This window comes from Chaetomium strumarium (genome assembly GCF_033439665.1).
Source record: "Chaetomium strumarium strain CBS 333.67 chromosome Unknown B0T15scaffold_4, whole genome shotgun sequence".
NCBI classification, from domain to species: Eukaryota; Fungi; Ascomycota; class Sordariomycetes; order Sordariales; family Chaetomiaceae; genus Chaetomium; species Chaetomium strumarium.
The window spans coordinates 3,849,220-3,863,648 of NW_026944432.1; the positions used below are offsets into that span (position 1 = coordinate 3,849,220).

Genomic DNA, 14,429 nt, shown 5'->3' on the forward strand with positions numbered 1-14,429 from the left:
TTAGTGAGAAGGAAAGGGGTGTGCCGTGGATTGGGGCGCTATCACTCGTTTACACAACGGCGCAAGGATTGGCCAATGATCGGTTGGATCACTGGGATGGATGGTTTCAGGGATTGATGCGAAGATTGTCTGTCCGGTGGATTGGCCCGTTTTCTTCTTCCACTCGTTACTACTACGAACCTGGTTTAAGTGCTGAGTTGCCTATTTCTCTCCTTATATCAGGCAATCAAGTGCAGTACTGAGCTTTCTACCCTGATTCATCCATCGCTGTGGCCTAGACCGACCTCTGGCCTAGGATATCAGACTGAACCTGCCGCTTTCATTCCGGGTTCCATAGACTCGGCAAAGTGACCTACCTGATCTCAGCAACGAGGAACAAGATCGCTAGCCAGAATTAAGACGACGTGACAACGAAAGAAAAGACATTGAAGATCTTGTCAGCTGCGGTTTACCTAACTAAACCAGCTCAATGTCTTCTAGCACAAGCCCGTCCGCCTCCACCGCCTCGCCATGCATGATGCCGTGGACATAGCTCTCACCAACGAGCCGCAGCCTCTTCGCTCCATCGCACCGACCCCCAAACTCCCGCAGGACGAACGGCCCAGCCGCCCCGGGCAAGATACACACCACATCCCCCACGGCGGCCGAAGCGGGCCCGAGACCGAGGTACCCCTTCTCGGTGCAAAACAGCCTCCGCTTCCCATACCTCCGTCGAAACGAATTCGCGAACCCGGCGTCCGCCGGCAGGACCAACCGCCTCTCGGCCCCGTCCTTCACCCTCATGACATAGCTCGGCGCCTCCGAAAACCGCTCCAGCTCCTCCCAGCCCGGCGTGTCCGCCCCTCCTCCTTCCTCCGTCACAGCCAGCGCCTGCAGCTTGACAAGCGTGTACACCAACCACCCACACTCGGGGCCTGCAAAGCGCCCCTTCGCTTTTTCCCGCAACTCTGCCATCGACTCGACCTTATCCCATCCTAACACATTACTCCAAGCCTCCCGCGCCCAGGTGAGCGCTTCGCCAATCGAAGCGGCGCACTCGTCGGCCACCAGCTCCCCCTCTCCTCCACTGCTGTGACGAGACTCTGTCTCCTCCTGCTCCAGCTCAGCCCGCACCATCACCATCGCACACAGCAACTCTTTAAATAGTGCCGCGAACCGCGCCGGCGCGGGCGAGATGGTGTCTGTCTGGTCCTGGTCGGCACAGAGCGTGCGCCAGAGGACCTCGGTGCGCTTCTGGGGTGGGTTTGTGTGGGGGTAAGGGGTCTGGAGGAGGAGGGTCAGGTCCAGCCAGGAGGGGTCGAGGAGCATGGCGCTGTTTACTACGGATGGGTTTCGGGGGGCGGCGAGGGTGGTTATCCTGTCGAAGAGGTGGGCTTTTAAATGGAGGGTGGACCAACTAGCTGAGTTTGAATTTGAATTTGAGTTTAGAAGTGAGAAAGTGAAGAGGGGGAGGCTGCCAGCAGCGGAGAACGGCCCGGCGTTGCACATCATGTTGAAATAGGGCAGGCTGTAGTCCGGGACCCAGGACGGGTGGGCGCGGATCTTCCTCACCGAGGCATCTTGCACACACGACAAGATTTTCAAGGAGTTGCTCTGCGCGATGATGCGCTTCGTCGCCAGGGCGAACGCCTGCTCCGGCGCGGCCTGGTAGTCGATGGGCCATGCTGCTGCGCGGACGACGGCCGGGTCTTCTTCTTGGACCAGGCCCAGGATGCCGTAGATCTTGTCGTGCGGGACCGTCGACGTGAAGATCCACGTGTCGTAGACCAGGTTCTCGAGGGTAAAGCGCCAGGCTTCTTCTTCTGGATTATCGTTGTTGTTGTTGTTGTTGTTCTTTGACCGGTGGTAGTGCTCCCGCCAGTCGGCCAGGCGCAGGACGTTGTGCTCGAGCGGCACGGCGATCTCGTGCGCCTGCAGGAACATGGTGCTCGGGCTCCAGCCCAGCACGGCACAGCGCGCCGCGACGTTGCGTGCCGCCGCGACCAGGTCGGCCCAGGCGATGGCGTGCCGCCCGCACAGCAGCACCAGGCTGCGCGAGAGGACCGTCTCCTGGATGATCCACACGCGCGAAAACCACTGCCGCTTGAGCAGCGCCGCCACGCTGCACCAGTCCATCCAGCTGGTGTAGGGCAGGCCGCTCTTGGCGTACACCTCGGGATCCTGCCGTCGGAAGGGGCTCGCTCCGCTGGCGGCGAAGACGTCGCGGGGATAGGCGGCCACCCTGGCGATGGTGGCGGCGGCCGCCTGCGTGTACTGGTCCGCTCGTCCGAGCCAGACGACCGTGTGCGCGGCCGCTTTGTAGATCTGATCCATGATCCGGACCTGTGCCGCCCGCTCGGCCATGTCGTTCTGGTTGATGCATATGGCGTCGATCCAGATGCACAGCTTGCCGTCTGTCGGGAGGAGAGGTGGCTGTGACTGTGAGTTCGGACTGCTCAGAAGCTGTCGGAGCTCGCGGAGGATGTCGAGCAGGTTTCGTTGCACCTCGAGCACCTGCCCGTCGCACAGGATTGGCGTCTTCTGCGAGACGCTGTACTCCTCGTTCACGGCATTGAAGTGCTCGGTGAAGTCGACACCGTTTGCATGGGGGTTGCCCCAGGTGTACGACAGGGCGTAGAAGAACGGCTCATCTGCCAAGTCGACGGTTCGCAACGAGACGTGGAGCGTCTCCTCCTCGTCCAGGATATTCAGTACCCTGATGCATGTCGGCGTCGGCAGTGGCTGGTATCGGTAGGGTGCATTGCATGGCTCCATGTTTGAGCCTCAATCCGAGGTTATGTCTTTCTGGTTTTCTGGGATACGTTTCTGCTCAAACGGTGGGCTCGATAGACATGCATTACTAGTAGCTTTCGGAGGAATAACTCTCCGCTCTTCCCACTACAGGGCGTAAGCTTAGGACTCTCTCACAGCGCCTAACGCATCCTATGGAGATTACCGTATCCTTGTCTAAATAGGTTCACAAGATGAGTTTGTAACACCGCTGTATTGCGTCTTCCTTTCCAGTACCACGACTTAGTAATACCTGGTACTAGTAGGTGCTCTCAGCTAGGTTCGACATGATATGAGTTATTACGAACACTTGATTCATAGAACAACAGAGAGCTTGCCATCTGCCCCGTCTTCCTGTCACGGCATTTTGAGAGAACTGCAATGAAGCAAGACCTAAGACCTACCTGCTCTGCCGTCCTCTATTCAGCTATGAGCATCTATCCACATTAATTGTGGCTTTCATGGAGCCATACGGGATGTATTGAGGCACAGCACTCTCTTGCTGCCCGTCTCTTACTCCCCCGACGGACCAACTAGAACCGTGCCCGTCGGCTGCGGCGAGCCAAAGTCAGGGGTGCCATCCGCGCGCCAGTTGACCTTCTGAGCGGCCGTATACCTGTTGCCGTCGCAAGCGCCCGACTGGATCCACGTCGCATGATACACATTCCAGACTTCCTTGCCGTCGGGGCTGGTGAAGAATCTGTTGAAAAATAAAACCATTAGCTTTTCCCCGATCATAATTCATTCATATGCTTAGTCTCATCGTCTCAGCGAGATTCCATCCACTCACGCGTTGTGTCCAGGGCCATAGTTCCGGTTCGCAGAGCTGAAGTACGGGCCCGTCTTAGTCCAGCTGCTGCTGCTAGTCGGGTCGCCACCATTATACGTCAGCAGCCCGAGCTGGTAGCTGCTCGTCCAGCAGAAGCTTGCGCTGTAGGCCAGGAAGACGCGCCCGTTGTGGTACAGCGGCGCGGCGCCCTCGTTCACCGCCGGCGGGCTGCCGACCCGCTCCCAGGCGTTGGTCGGCCGCGAGAGCACGCTGCGGGAGCCGATCGACGTGGGCGAGGTCATGGGCGCGATGCAGAGCGACTGCACGTCCGGCTCCGGGAAGCACGACCAGACGAAGTAGTTCTGGTTCGACACGCGGAGCACGCTGCCGTCAATGCCCCAGTCGTTGGTCAGCTGCCAGCGTAGGACCAGCTAGTGCTCCAGGGCGAGGAGCCACCTGAATGAAAGCATTTGTGAGGATTCCTCCTCGAGATTTTGGGGGAACATATAAGGTATTTCCTACCTTTCAAAACGTGCGGGCGCTGTCCATCCAAGTTGTTGCCATTGCCTGCGGTATAGTAGATGTACCACGTGTTGTCAATCTTGTGGATCTCGGGTGCCCAGACATTGCAGCACCTGGCAGAGTTGGTGTCGGTCCAGACAACCTTGGTCTCGCCGTTCTTCAGGCCTTCCAGCGTCTTCGCCCTGGTGAGCTGCAAGTTGGTCCACGTCGTGGTCATCAGGTAGTAGTATCCATCTGCGTAGACCATGAAAGGGTCGGACCCATTCGTCTTCTTCAGAGGGTTGGTGAGGGACGCGGCCGAGCCCAGACTCAGAAGGCCCGTAAGAGCGCCTATGATGGAAGCGATTCTCATGTTGCCGGTTTGAGAGGAGATCCGGGAACACAACGACGGAAGCAGTCCGCTTGGACCCGGCCAGCGACGTTCCCTTCACCAACTCCCATCATCTTTAAGAGAAGGTTCAAGCCAAGATGGTGCTTAGCATCTACATGCCACGCATGGTACGGAATAACGGCACACTCCGTGGAATCGGAGAAACTCGACTAGGGGAGGAGCAGGCCTCCGAGGCTGGAGCGGAGCCAAGATGCGGAGCCAGGCGCCCGAAGTCTCCCTTTCGCCGTGGTGAAACCCGAATCGCGTTAAATGCACCCCCAGAAAAACAAGCACGTTCGGGCTTCGCCTAGATCTTTCATTGGCGCGCATCGCCACCGGGCTACGCAACCAGTTCAGGTGCCGGAGCTGGAGTGCCGGTAGGGCGATCTGGGGTTGCATTGAGGAATAAGTCGTCGATACATCAAATGGACTCCCAAGACGTCCAAGACTTGACAGTTCATAGTGTACCATGAAACGTCACCCACACTGGCGCTGAGTCCCCCACTGGGCGGAAAAACTGCGACATTCTCAGCCCTCGCAGGTGGAAGAATAGTGTGTAGGGCGATAACATGGCACCCCTGTTTCCGGTAGATGGCACCTTGCGATGCTTGGCGTCCACGGCCCACGGTGTGTAGGCCCACAAGGGACGGAACCCGAAAACAGAAGCGAAGCCCCTTCTTAATCTGTGTTCTGAAGGGGTGATACGAGTTAGGGCTGTAGAATTATAAGCGAGGAGCATATATAAGACTGTTGGATTACAGCACTCCCGATGGCTCGGATCGACGCCCGCCAACGCCTGCTAAATCTTTTGCGGATCAGAGCTAGTTAGGTAGTTACCTGCGGCTGTCATCATGGCCCGGCTTCTCGACTTATTCTTCGGCCTTGGAGCAGCCCTGCTCCCCAGCTTGGCGTCCGCCTACGCCCTGCCGGAGGCCTGCAGCGGAGTCTGCACCAACAGCCACGACCCGTCCATCATCCGCCGCGCCGATGGCACCTACTTCCGCTTCTCGACCGGCGGCAAGATTGCCGTCCACACGGCGCCGGCGCTGACGGGGCCGTGGACCTACCGGGGCGCAGCGCTGCCGAGCGGGTCGTCCATCAACCTGCCGGGCAACCAGGACCTCTGGGTAAAGCTGTCCGTTTTGTTAAAAGAATGAACAATAATAGAACATACCTTGATTGCTGACAAGAAAACAACTAGGCCCCCGACGTCGCCAAGGTGGGCGACTACTACTACCTGTACTACTCGGTCAGCACCTTCGGGTCGCAGAACTCGGCCATCGGCGTGGCGCGCTCGACCAGCCTGGACGTCGGCAGCTGGACCGACCTGGGCGCGACAGGGGTAGCTTCGGACTCGAGCAAGCCCTACAACGCGATCGACGGCAACCTGGTGCAAGACGGGGACGGCAGCTACTTCCTGACCTTCGGCAGCTTCTGGCAGGACATCCACCGCGTGCGCATGACGCCGATCAAGGCCAACGGCGCCGCGTACCAGGTCGCCTACGACGCCCAGGACACGGCGATCGAGGGGCCCTTTGTGTTCAAGCACGGCTCGTACTACTACCTGTTCTTCTCCAAGGGCCAGTGCTGCGGCTTCGACAAGAACAGGCCCGCCGCCGGCAAGGAGTACCGCATCCTGGTCTGCCGCGGCACCTCCGCCGTCGGGCCCTTCACCGACAGGGACGGCAAGTCGTGCCGCTCCGGCGGCGGGACCGTCGTGCTGCAGTCGCACGACTGGGTCTATGGCCCCGGTGGCCAGGGCGTGTACCAGGACCCTACCCACGGACCGGTCAGTATAGATAGCCTAGAGATTTCCCGCCTTTCTGCCCCTGGTATTATGTGTGTATCGTGGACTGGCCATGACTGACTCTGTTTGCACCGTTTTAGGTCCTGTACTACCACTACGTCGACACCCGTGTCGGCTTCGCGGACGGCCAGAAGCGCTTCGGCTGGAACAAGATCAATTTCTCCAGCGGCTGGCCCGTCGTCTGAACTGGGCATACCCTTGATCAGGGTACTCGTTGAGTGCATTGGTGGATCGACTTGGGAAGGACTTTCGCTTCTTGTAAATTCGTTGCCTTGCCAGACTGATCGCTTCGGAAGCGGAGCACAGGTGATGGCGATATTGGTCCGTACATAATGCTTCATGCCAAACACATGGGCTTTGCCTCTGCCGTTGTAAGCAGATCTTGGACCCGGTGCCACTAGCATCTTTTTCTCCAGCGCGCCCCCTTTTGTGGTGAGCTTTCGGCTTGGCCACGACCGAGGATTTATTGTGGTCGTTTTGATCCATGGTCTTGCCTTGATTAGGAGATTCGCGCATAGCGAGATGAATTGAGGGGCGGAACTTGAAATCGCCTATGCTTCAGTGGCCGTGTCTAGCACAGGATGATGATCGCGTCGTGTTTGGTGTCCAGTAGCAGCCGGCCAGCAGTTGGCGTTGTTCGTATGTACCGTACTGTAGTTCTTCAACAAGCGCTAATAATGTAAATCTGAAAACCAGCCATGTATTTTCTCTCCTCTGTCATCTTCCGTTCTTTCCGTTCCTTCTTTCCTCCATCTCTTCTTCGCTTCTTCTCGTTCTTTTGTTTCCCTTTCCCCCACGGGTCCCGCCTTTCTCTTTCGGTCTGGTTATCATTGCTGTACTCCCAGCTGCTTTACGGTCGGAGCAAGCTTTGTTATGTTTTAAGCATGGGATACACGGACCAGGCTGTTGAGGATGAAAATCAAAGTGTCAGGTGATCACATGTTGAGTTTTTGAACTTATTTAGCACTCACCCACCAATCCGTCAAGGTTCTCGACGCGCTACCGCAATTCCCCAGTAAGGCAGCCCCGCATTGATAACGTTAGCGTTGATAGGAATTGGAAGAGAGGCTGAAGCTCGCCTCAAATCGCCCCGAAATTTTTCAAGTCGAGGCAGACGCGCGCACCAACCCGTAGTCTAACGCGATCGCGATCGAAAATGCAATCCGTCATTCGGCCCAATGCTTGGGTGGCCCTCAAACTCCCGTCAGGCAGCACCAAGGTCCTCCAGATTACTCCTAATACGTAAGTTTTGTCCGGTTCATGCAGACACAAGTCGCAATCCTTCCCGGCACATGTTGACACCCCGGCCAGGACAATATCGCTAGGAAAATACGGCTCGTTCCCCGCAAACTTGATCATCGGACGTCCCTATCATCTCACCTTCGAGCTACAAGACAAGTTACTAGACGAGAACTTCTCGCGTCTCCGGGTCGTCCCCACGTCAGAGCTCTATGCCGAAGTGTTCGCCGACGAGGCAGCAGCCGAATGCGCCACGCCCGCCACGGGCGCAAACGACGCCGTGATCTCCGCGACCGACGGGGAGGAGTTTAGCCTGGTCGACGAGAAGGGGAACGTCGTTGCGCGTTCAAATCGCGAGATCATCGACGACAGCGCCCGCCAGACCTTGACACAGGAGGAGATCGAGGAGCTGAAGCGGGAGGGCAACAATGCCGGCAAGGACGTCATCGCGAAGCTGCTTCTTTCGCATACAGCGCTCGACCAGAAGACGAGCTTCAGCCTGGCCAAGTACAAGCTGCTCAAGACCAAGAAATACATACGGAGGTTTCAGGTCCTACCTATCGATGTTGCAAACCTTGCGCAGTGGCAATTGGAGGAGAGGGATGCTAGCAAGATCATGGACATGAGGGCAGAGATGATCGGGCTCGTCGGATGCTGGGGCAATGTCCATTACGGTGGCGATGATGTCTTGCTCGAGGATCCGAATGCCACCGTTGCCCAAGGGGACGAGGCCTGTGTGCCTGTAGACGAGGGTCTGCTGAGGGGGAGGTGGCTTGTGGTGGACGACACATGCGGCTTGTTGGTTGCGGCAATGGCCGAGAGAATGGGCGTGCTCTACCCAAACGAGGACGCAGAGACGGAGGGGAAGACGGAGGGACAGGACAAGGATGCAGCGGAGCAGACCTCTGCTATTCCTGAACAGACGGAGGAGACCAACGTTGACCAGACGGAGGCCGGGAAGACGACTCAGGAGCGCGATGACACTGAAATGACGGACGTACAGGCGGCGCCTACGAAGCCCGAGGCGGAGAAGAAACCGAAACAACAAAAGACCCGTCCCTCCGACTTTGCAATCCCTTACTCCCAAACCAACACCATTACAGCCATCCACGGGGCCAGCCAGCCCAACCTCTCACTCCTGAACTACTGGGGCTTCGACATCACCTCTCCCAACCATCCTCCGCACCCGTTACTCAACCACCTCCTTACTCTCACCTGGCTGCAGCTCCTAAAACCGGAGCTCGATTTGGCATACTCCACCCCGCCACTCACCGCGTCACCAGAGACTCTCGCATCATGGAAGCCAAGTCGCCGAGGAAATTTTCACCGCAAGCGGAGGAGATACGCCCGCATCCGTCACATCGTCGACAGCACCCGGGCAGGGAACTTTTCCGGCCTCGTCTGCGCAAGCACCATGGATCCAATCAGTATCCTGCGACACACTCTCCCCTTGCTCGCCGGCGGCGCGCCCGTGGCCATCTACTCACCATCAGTGGAGGCGCTGGCAGCTGCGGCCGATTGCTTCAGCGTGCCGCGGCGCACGGCCTGGGTGAGTGGGAGTGTCCCTGAAATCGAGGGTCTTTCCACCGAGGAGCTAGAGCATTGGCCGGGCAACGAGCAGTTTCCGCTCAACCCTACCTTGCTCCAGGGCGTGTCCATCCAGACGAGCCGCGCCCGTCGCTGGCAGGTCCTGCCGGGCAGGACACACCCGCTCATGACGGAGCGAGGAGGGGCTGATGGGTATGTGCTTACGGCCTGGAGAGCAAAGCCGGCGGAGGGGAAGATTGCGGCGAAAGGAAAGTTCAAGCGTCGGAAGGTCGAGTCTGACGCCGCGACCCCCGCGTCGGCGTGAAATCCAGGAACAGGAAAATCGGCAATAGCTTTGGGCATCTGTATTACACCATGGCATTGGCGTCACTAGATACCATTGTACAAGTAAGATTGTTGTTGTGATGGACGGCTTTCGCCTTGGGCTTGCTGTCTCTGGCGCTCTATCATGGTCCGCCTCGTGGCAACAAACCGGTCCCTGGTCGATACTAGGCTCCCGAGCCTCATAGCCCCTTGCCCATAAACTTCCTCTTCGTAAAGCTCAACCACCACTTGCTCGGTTTGGCGTCACCCTCGTCGTATACCCGCGCCAGTAGCCTCGTCGCCAACTCCTGTCTGACCTGGGACATGTACTGCCGGAGGATCTCTGCGTCTTGCCTGTCGCGGGGCGGCTCATACATCTGCGGTAGCAAAACCGCCGTCAGTTCTCCAGTCAACCACAAGGCGGACGTCCGCCGCATCACAGGAAGAATCCGTACCTGGTTCAAAGGCCACGCCGGGTCCCCGGGAATCGCGAAATTCACGTCCAGCGCCAGGTTCATCACGTCCTTGGTCGCCTCCCGCAGACTCGCGTTCGGCCGGATCTTGGCCAGACAGTCCGACACGAACCAGATGCCGTACACGAGCAGCCGGTCGGCGGGGCCCTGGATCTCGAAGTTGCGGAAGAAGGTGTTGGCGCGGAACAGCGCGAGCACCTCGTCTAGGATGTCGTAGCTCTCCGAGCTCGGGTCGGGCGACTCGTTCGCGGGCAGCGGCGGGTCCGGGAAGGGCAGCGGGTACACAGGGCCCCGGACCTTGGTGCGCAAGGGAAACAGCGGGAAGTTGCCTACCAGCCGCGGGGCCGGTTCGGCGGCGTTGAAGACCGAGTTGTACGCCTGGTGATCCCCGAGCCCGGAGGTTAGCAAATTGCGTCTGGCCCCGAAAGGCGAAATCAAATAAATTAAATGGCCCTCCAGTTGGGACGTCAAGACTCACCGGCATCGTGGGCAACAGGGGTGCCTGGCGGGAGCTCCTTACTACTACTGGGGAATGAGCAGCAAGGTCCGATCGGGTCGGTGTGTTCGGATTCAGGAGCTCAATTGCAGCCTTGCGGGGTCGCTTGAGCGTCGCAAACACATGCTCAATCAACCCTGACGTCGGCCGTTGCGGTTGGAGTGTGGCCCGCGTGGCTGAGGGATCTTGGCATCGGGAACCTCCGTGGTGCGTCATCCACAGGCAGCCACACTATTCAGAAAACACAAGGGTGGCACGGGTGGGTATCGGCGGCTTATTTGTGATACCCAGATGAGTAACATGGTTCGTTGGCTTACGGCGGCTAAGGATGGTCGGGGTCTCATGACGCCAACCTGTCAGAGGGCAAAACACTCCCTGCGCTCCTTCAGCTCAGATGGAGAGACTGAGGAGAAAAGGACCAGTTGTCTCGCTCCTGTGGAATCACCAGTTATTAACGTTAGGTACTGGCGGTGTCCGATAAAGGACTGCAAACGGTGCCAACAAAGGCAATGTGGGCTCTGTGACATGTGGCTGGTTAATAAGGCACAGAGTCCCAGAAACTCGAGGACACGTCGGTGCCTAGCCGGATTTGGGCAGCTGTCACGGGACTTCGTGTACTAGCGCGTTGGGGAACCTGCCAAGAATGGATCGAGTTTGTTGGTGGCGCATCGCCTCACCGCAGGGCGGGAATCAGGGCAAACCATGAGGGCAATGAGGGGTCCGGCCATTCCCCCTTCCGGTCGCGCTCCTTCAAAAACCCGCACATTCCTGCCCAGCCGCTTCCGGGCTTCCATTGTCAGCGAAACTGAACGACGATTTGACTGAATCTCTATTGTTTTTCAGGATTCAACGTATTGTGCACCTCGATATCCATTTTGGTGCATTCAACCAGAAACCTACTATTTATTCATTTAACGACAGAGATTTCTTGTCGCGATTCTGCGATATCTGTGTCTGCGGGGCGGAATCGCGACAAGCGGGTGCAATCCACCACCCCTGGCAAGGCGACCGACAACAGCCTTCCTCTTCGATGCTCACAATTGAGTAAGTCGCGATCGCGTGCGCGTTTGGGCACTCGATTTCGAGAGCCCCTCCCAAGGACCCCCTGCTAATGCGCAGCCTCGCTACATCCTCAGATCCTTGTTCAACAGCAGCTTTCTCGGTCAGCTGCGCGCCCTAGTTCACATGTCGACCTCACCCGACCGGCCCAGTGCCAGTGCGCCGGAGCGCGCTCAGCCCGGCAACGGCGACAATCAAAATCGGCCCGCGTCGCAACGAAGGCGACCATGCAGGCGCATTACACGGCCCGAGCCGGGCTCGCTGTATGACATTCTGCACGACCACGCTGGCACCGCGCTCCATGTCGCGCCCATCTGCTGGACCGATTTCCATTCCGAGCTGCTTGGCGCGCACTTCACCGAGCGTCCCGCCATCGTCAAGCCCCTCCCGAACATCATCTCTAACGCGCGACTCGACCCCTCCAAGATGGCGCAGATACTGACGTACGAGTTGCACACCCTCGTTCGGCAGGACGCGACGCCAGCCAGGGCCTTTTGCAAGAATCGCGCCATCAAGTCCATCATGTCGACGCTCTTCCCTACAACCCTATCGCGCCCAAAAACCGGCGCTGAACTGAACCTCTACTTCGGTCACCGCGTCTTTCGGAAAATGGTCCGCATTCCCTGCATCTGGAAGAGTCCCAACAGCGTCGACACCTCCTTTGATTCCTGCCCGACACTGCCCTCATCCTCATTCGCGCAGATGCCGAAAGATGGTCGTGACTCCGGCATGCCAATGCTGGCGTATATCAGCAAGTCGCAGCTCGCCTCCGTCCGCAAGAACCTGTACGGCGTGCTTCGCGGGTCGAAGTACGGCGCAAACGAGCCAGTGACCAGGCTCAATGAACTCCGGTCCAAAATGCTACTGCCATCAAACCCCGACCACGACCCTTACATTGTCGCGATCCTGCTATCAATGGCGCAGGCGCACTTCTACCGGGAGTCCTCATCGCGGTCGTCGTCGCAGTCCTCGCAGCGTGGACGGAAGACAATCCGCATCCCGCCGCCCTCGTTCCGCGACATCCAAGTGCAGGTCATTACGCACGACGAAGGCAACAACAGCAGTCCCAATTTCGTTGTCTACACTGCAACTGTGACGGCTACCTTCCTAGACCGCTTTATGTTCCCGCACAAAGCGCCAGCGCCTCAAGACAACGAGGACAGTGCGACTGGAATCGAGATCACGTACACGCCGGTCAGCTTCTGGCCTATCCTCGGCCTGAAGGAACGGCTTTCCAAGGCTCTCGGACGGGAAATCGCGGGCGACTCGATCTATGACGACCCGGACTACATCGGCCTCTGGGACCCGCTCGTGGAACCGGAGATCACGCCGACCTACCACCCGGTGAGCCTCAAGCGGAGACGCGGAGGGCAAAGGGAGCCGCTGTCGCAAATATCGAACAGCAGTTTTGAGGAGGAAGAGGCCAGTTTTTCAGAGGACCGGCCAGTGCTCAGTCCTGCGACTAAGAGAAGAAGAACAGCACGGCGGCCGGTCAATACTCTGGAAGTATGTTGACGAAAAGCGTAGATCGATCTTTCTCGGACGGGATTGGGTTACCCTCTCTGGTTGCAGCGACGGGACGATGCATGGGTTTGGCATGAGCGCATGACGGGACAGGCTACGGAAATTATGGGATGGAATGAGACAATACCCTTGGCAAGGTTCAATCGGTTAGAGGTGTTTAGGGGATAAGGTCAAAGCGTCACGGTAACCATCTGGTACCCAGGATGGGACTGCATGGTCAGGAATGGCGACAGTCATCATGATGCATTGCATATGGCATACGGTGCTGGATAGGGTTGGTTGCTCTTAGGCATGGCGGCCAGCAATGGCTCACCCGGTTTTGCGGGTTCTCTTCACTTTTGATATGCAGGTATCCTAAATTATCACGGCTTTATTAACCCCACCGTCGTCTGTGTCCCTCGGGCTATTAGAGAACGTCACCTGACATCCAATCTGAACGTCCGGAGCTCATGAGTGAACAAAGTATGTGTATGAGCCTCCAGAGAATGGGAGACAGACTGCAAAATGGTACCCCATAGTGGATTGCACCTCTCTAATCTAGGAGCGTTTCTGAACCTTGGATTTTACTACATTGGTCATTCTGGATTGGGAGGGCAGATAGTCCAATTTAGAAAGGATGGACAGTGACACTGGTTCGCAGCTGACAAGCGGCACAAGCGGCAAGCGACAGGCCGATCGATATCCGTTGTCATCAAGTCGGAGGTTGTGTTATGCGGCTGAGGAAGGGAATTGGAGGTATGGATGGATCATTGGACTGTAAGAAGAAGAAGAGATGAAGTGAGTAGCTGAAGACTGCGTCATGGAGCTGAGACACGGCGGGTCAGCCGACAAATTATGATGGGATGATGGATCTGTGGACGCAATGCGGGCGGCGGTTCTCCCTGTTGGGAGGGGAGGAGGGGCAGGGGGCCAATTCACTACCTAGTTCACTAGCATGGATTAGCTTACATAGAAGTTGGAAGGGAGAACACAAGAATTACCGTATTAGGCATCATCACATGCATCTGCTTTCTCACATGTTGGGGCGGCGTCAGAAGGTTGTAAGCCGGACGACGTCGAGGATGGGTTACCCGGAGGCCAGAAGCAACTGTCTCTCGATATCCGATCTGCTACCGGCACGGATAGAGAAATCGACTGCGGCCGAAGTCATGCCGATTGACATGCAATTCCTATAGGCTGCTGTATTCTGATTATACTGTACCATGATACAGTCTTGGGTTACTTAGGCGGCTTGTTATTGCTACAAAATGCAACCCCGAATGTGGCGGCAGGGATCGCCTCTCAGCAACCATGATCGATTCATGTGCTTATTACTATCATACATCGTAAACAACTTACAGATCACTGAACATACTCGGTGTCCATCCCGCGCCATGTTCGCCACGCGGAACATGTCTTCGTTCGTTACCCCCACGTCCTTGTGAGTCGTGACGGACCAAGATTGCATACCCTGAAGAAAAGGCGCCAAGAACAACACTTCCAGAGTCTTCGTGAAAATCTTACAAGCATCGTTGTGAAATGCCATGTGCGGCAGGTCAGCACAGATCCCG

The 14,429-nt window shown here is 57.5% G+C and overlaps 6 protein-coding genes across 6 annotated transcripts; 3 read left to right on the forward strand and 3 right to left on the reverse strand.

Annotated features, from left to right (window-relative positions):
• Positions 1-100: 100 nt before the first annotated feature.
• B0T15DRAFT_557081 (heterokaryon incompatibility protein-domain-containing protein) lies at positions 101-2,825 on the reverse strand. Its single transcript, XM_062870434.1, has one exon. The coding sequence runs from the start codon at positions 2,752-2,754 to the stop codon at positions 457-459; it is 2,298 nt and encodes a 765-aa protein (XP_062722005.1). The 5' UTR covers positions 2,755-2,825; the 3' UTR covers positions 101-456.
• A 346-nt stretch (positions 2,826-3,171) lies between these two features.
• B0T15DRAFT_557085 (arabinofuranosidase) lies at positions 3,172-4,412 on the reverse strand (the record flags this gene model as incomplete). Its single annotated transcript, XM_062870435.1, has 3 exons — positions 3,172-3,469; positions 3,560-3,969; positions 4,071-4,412. 3 exons carry the CDS (start codon positions 4,410-4,412, stop codon positions 3,283-3,285), a joined length of 939 nt encoding a protein of 312 aa, XP_062722006.1. The 3' UTR covers positions 3,172-3,282.
• Positions 4,413-5,083: 671 nt separating this feature from the next.
• Positions 5,084-6,788, forward strand: B0T15DRAFT_222131 (glycoside hydrolase family 43 protein). The gene is made up of 3 exons (XM_062862822.1): positions 5,084-5,557; positions 5,632-6,219; positions 6,318-6,788. The coding sequence occupies exons 1-3, from the start codon at positions 5,282-5,284 to the stop codon at positions 6,420-6,422; spliced, it is 969 nt and encodes a 322-aa protein (XP_062722007.1). The 5' UTR covers positions 5,084-5,281; the 3' UTR covers positions 6,423-6,788.
• Positions 6,789-7,283: 495 nt separating this feature from the next.
• On the forward strand, positions 7,284-9,512 carry B0T15DRAFT_222133 (Gcd10p family-domain-containing protein). Its single transcript, XM_062862823.1, has 2 exons — positions 7,284-7,479; positions 7,549-9,512. The coding sequence occupies exons 1-2, from the start codon at positions 7,394-7,396 to the stop codon at positions 9,326-9,328; spliced, it is 1,866 nt and encodes a 621-aa protein (XP_062722008.1). The 5' UTR covers positions 7,284-7,393; the 3' UTR covers positions 9,329-9,512.
• Positions 9,513-9,527: 15 nt separating this feature from the next.
• B0T15DRAFT_485646 (actin-related protein 2/3 complex subunit 3) lies at positions 9,528-10,284 on the reverse strand (the record flags this gene model as incomplete). Its single annotated transcript, XM_062866301.1, has 3 exons — positions 9,528-9,704; positions 9,783-10,178; positions 10,279-10,284. The coding sequence occupies 3 exons, from the start codon at positions 10,282-10,284 to the stop codon at positions 9,528-9,530; spliced, it is 579 nt and encodes a 192-aa protein (XP_062722009.1).
• Positions 10,285-10,940: 656 nt separating this feature from the next.
• B0T15DRAFT_222135 (uncharacterized protein) lies at positions 10,941-13,193 on the forward strand. Its single transcript, XM_062862824.1, has 2 exons — positions 10,941-11,340; positions 11,433-13,193. Exons 1-2 carry the CDS (start codon positions 11,327-11,329, stop codon positions 12,868-12,870), a joined length of 1,452 nt encoding a protein of 483 aa, XP_062722010.1. The 5' UTR covers positions 10,941-11,326; the 3' UTR covers positions 12,871-13,193.
• The last annotated feature ends 1,236 nt before the right edge of the window (positions 13,194-14,429 follow it).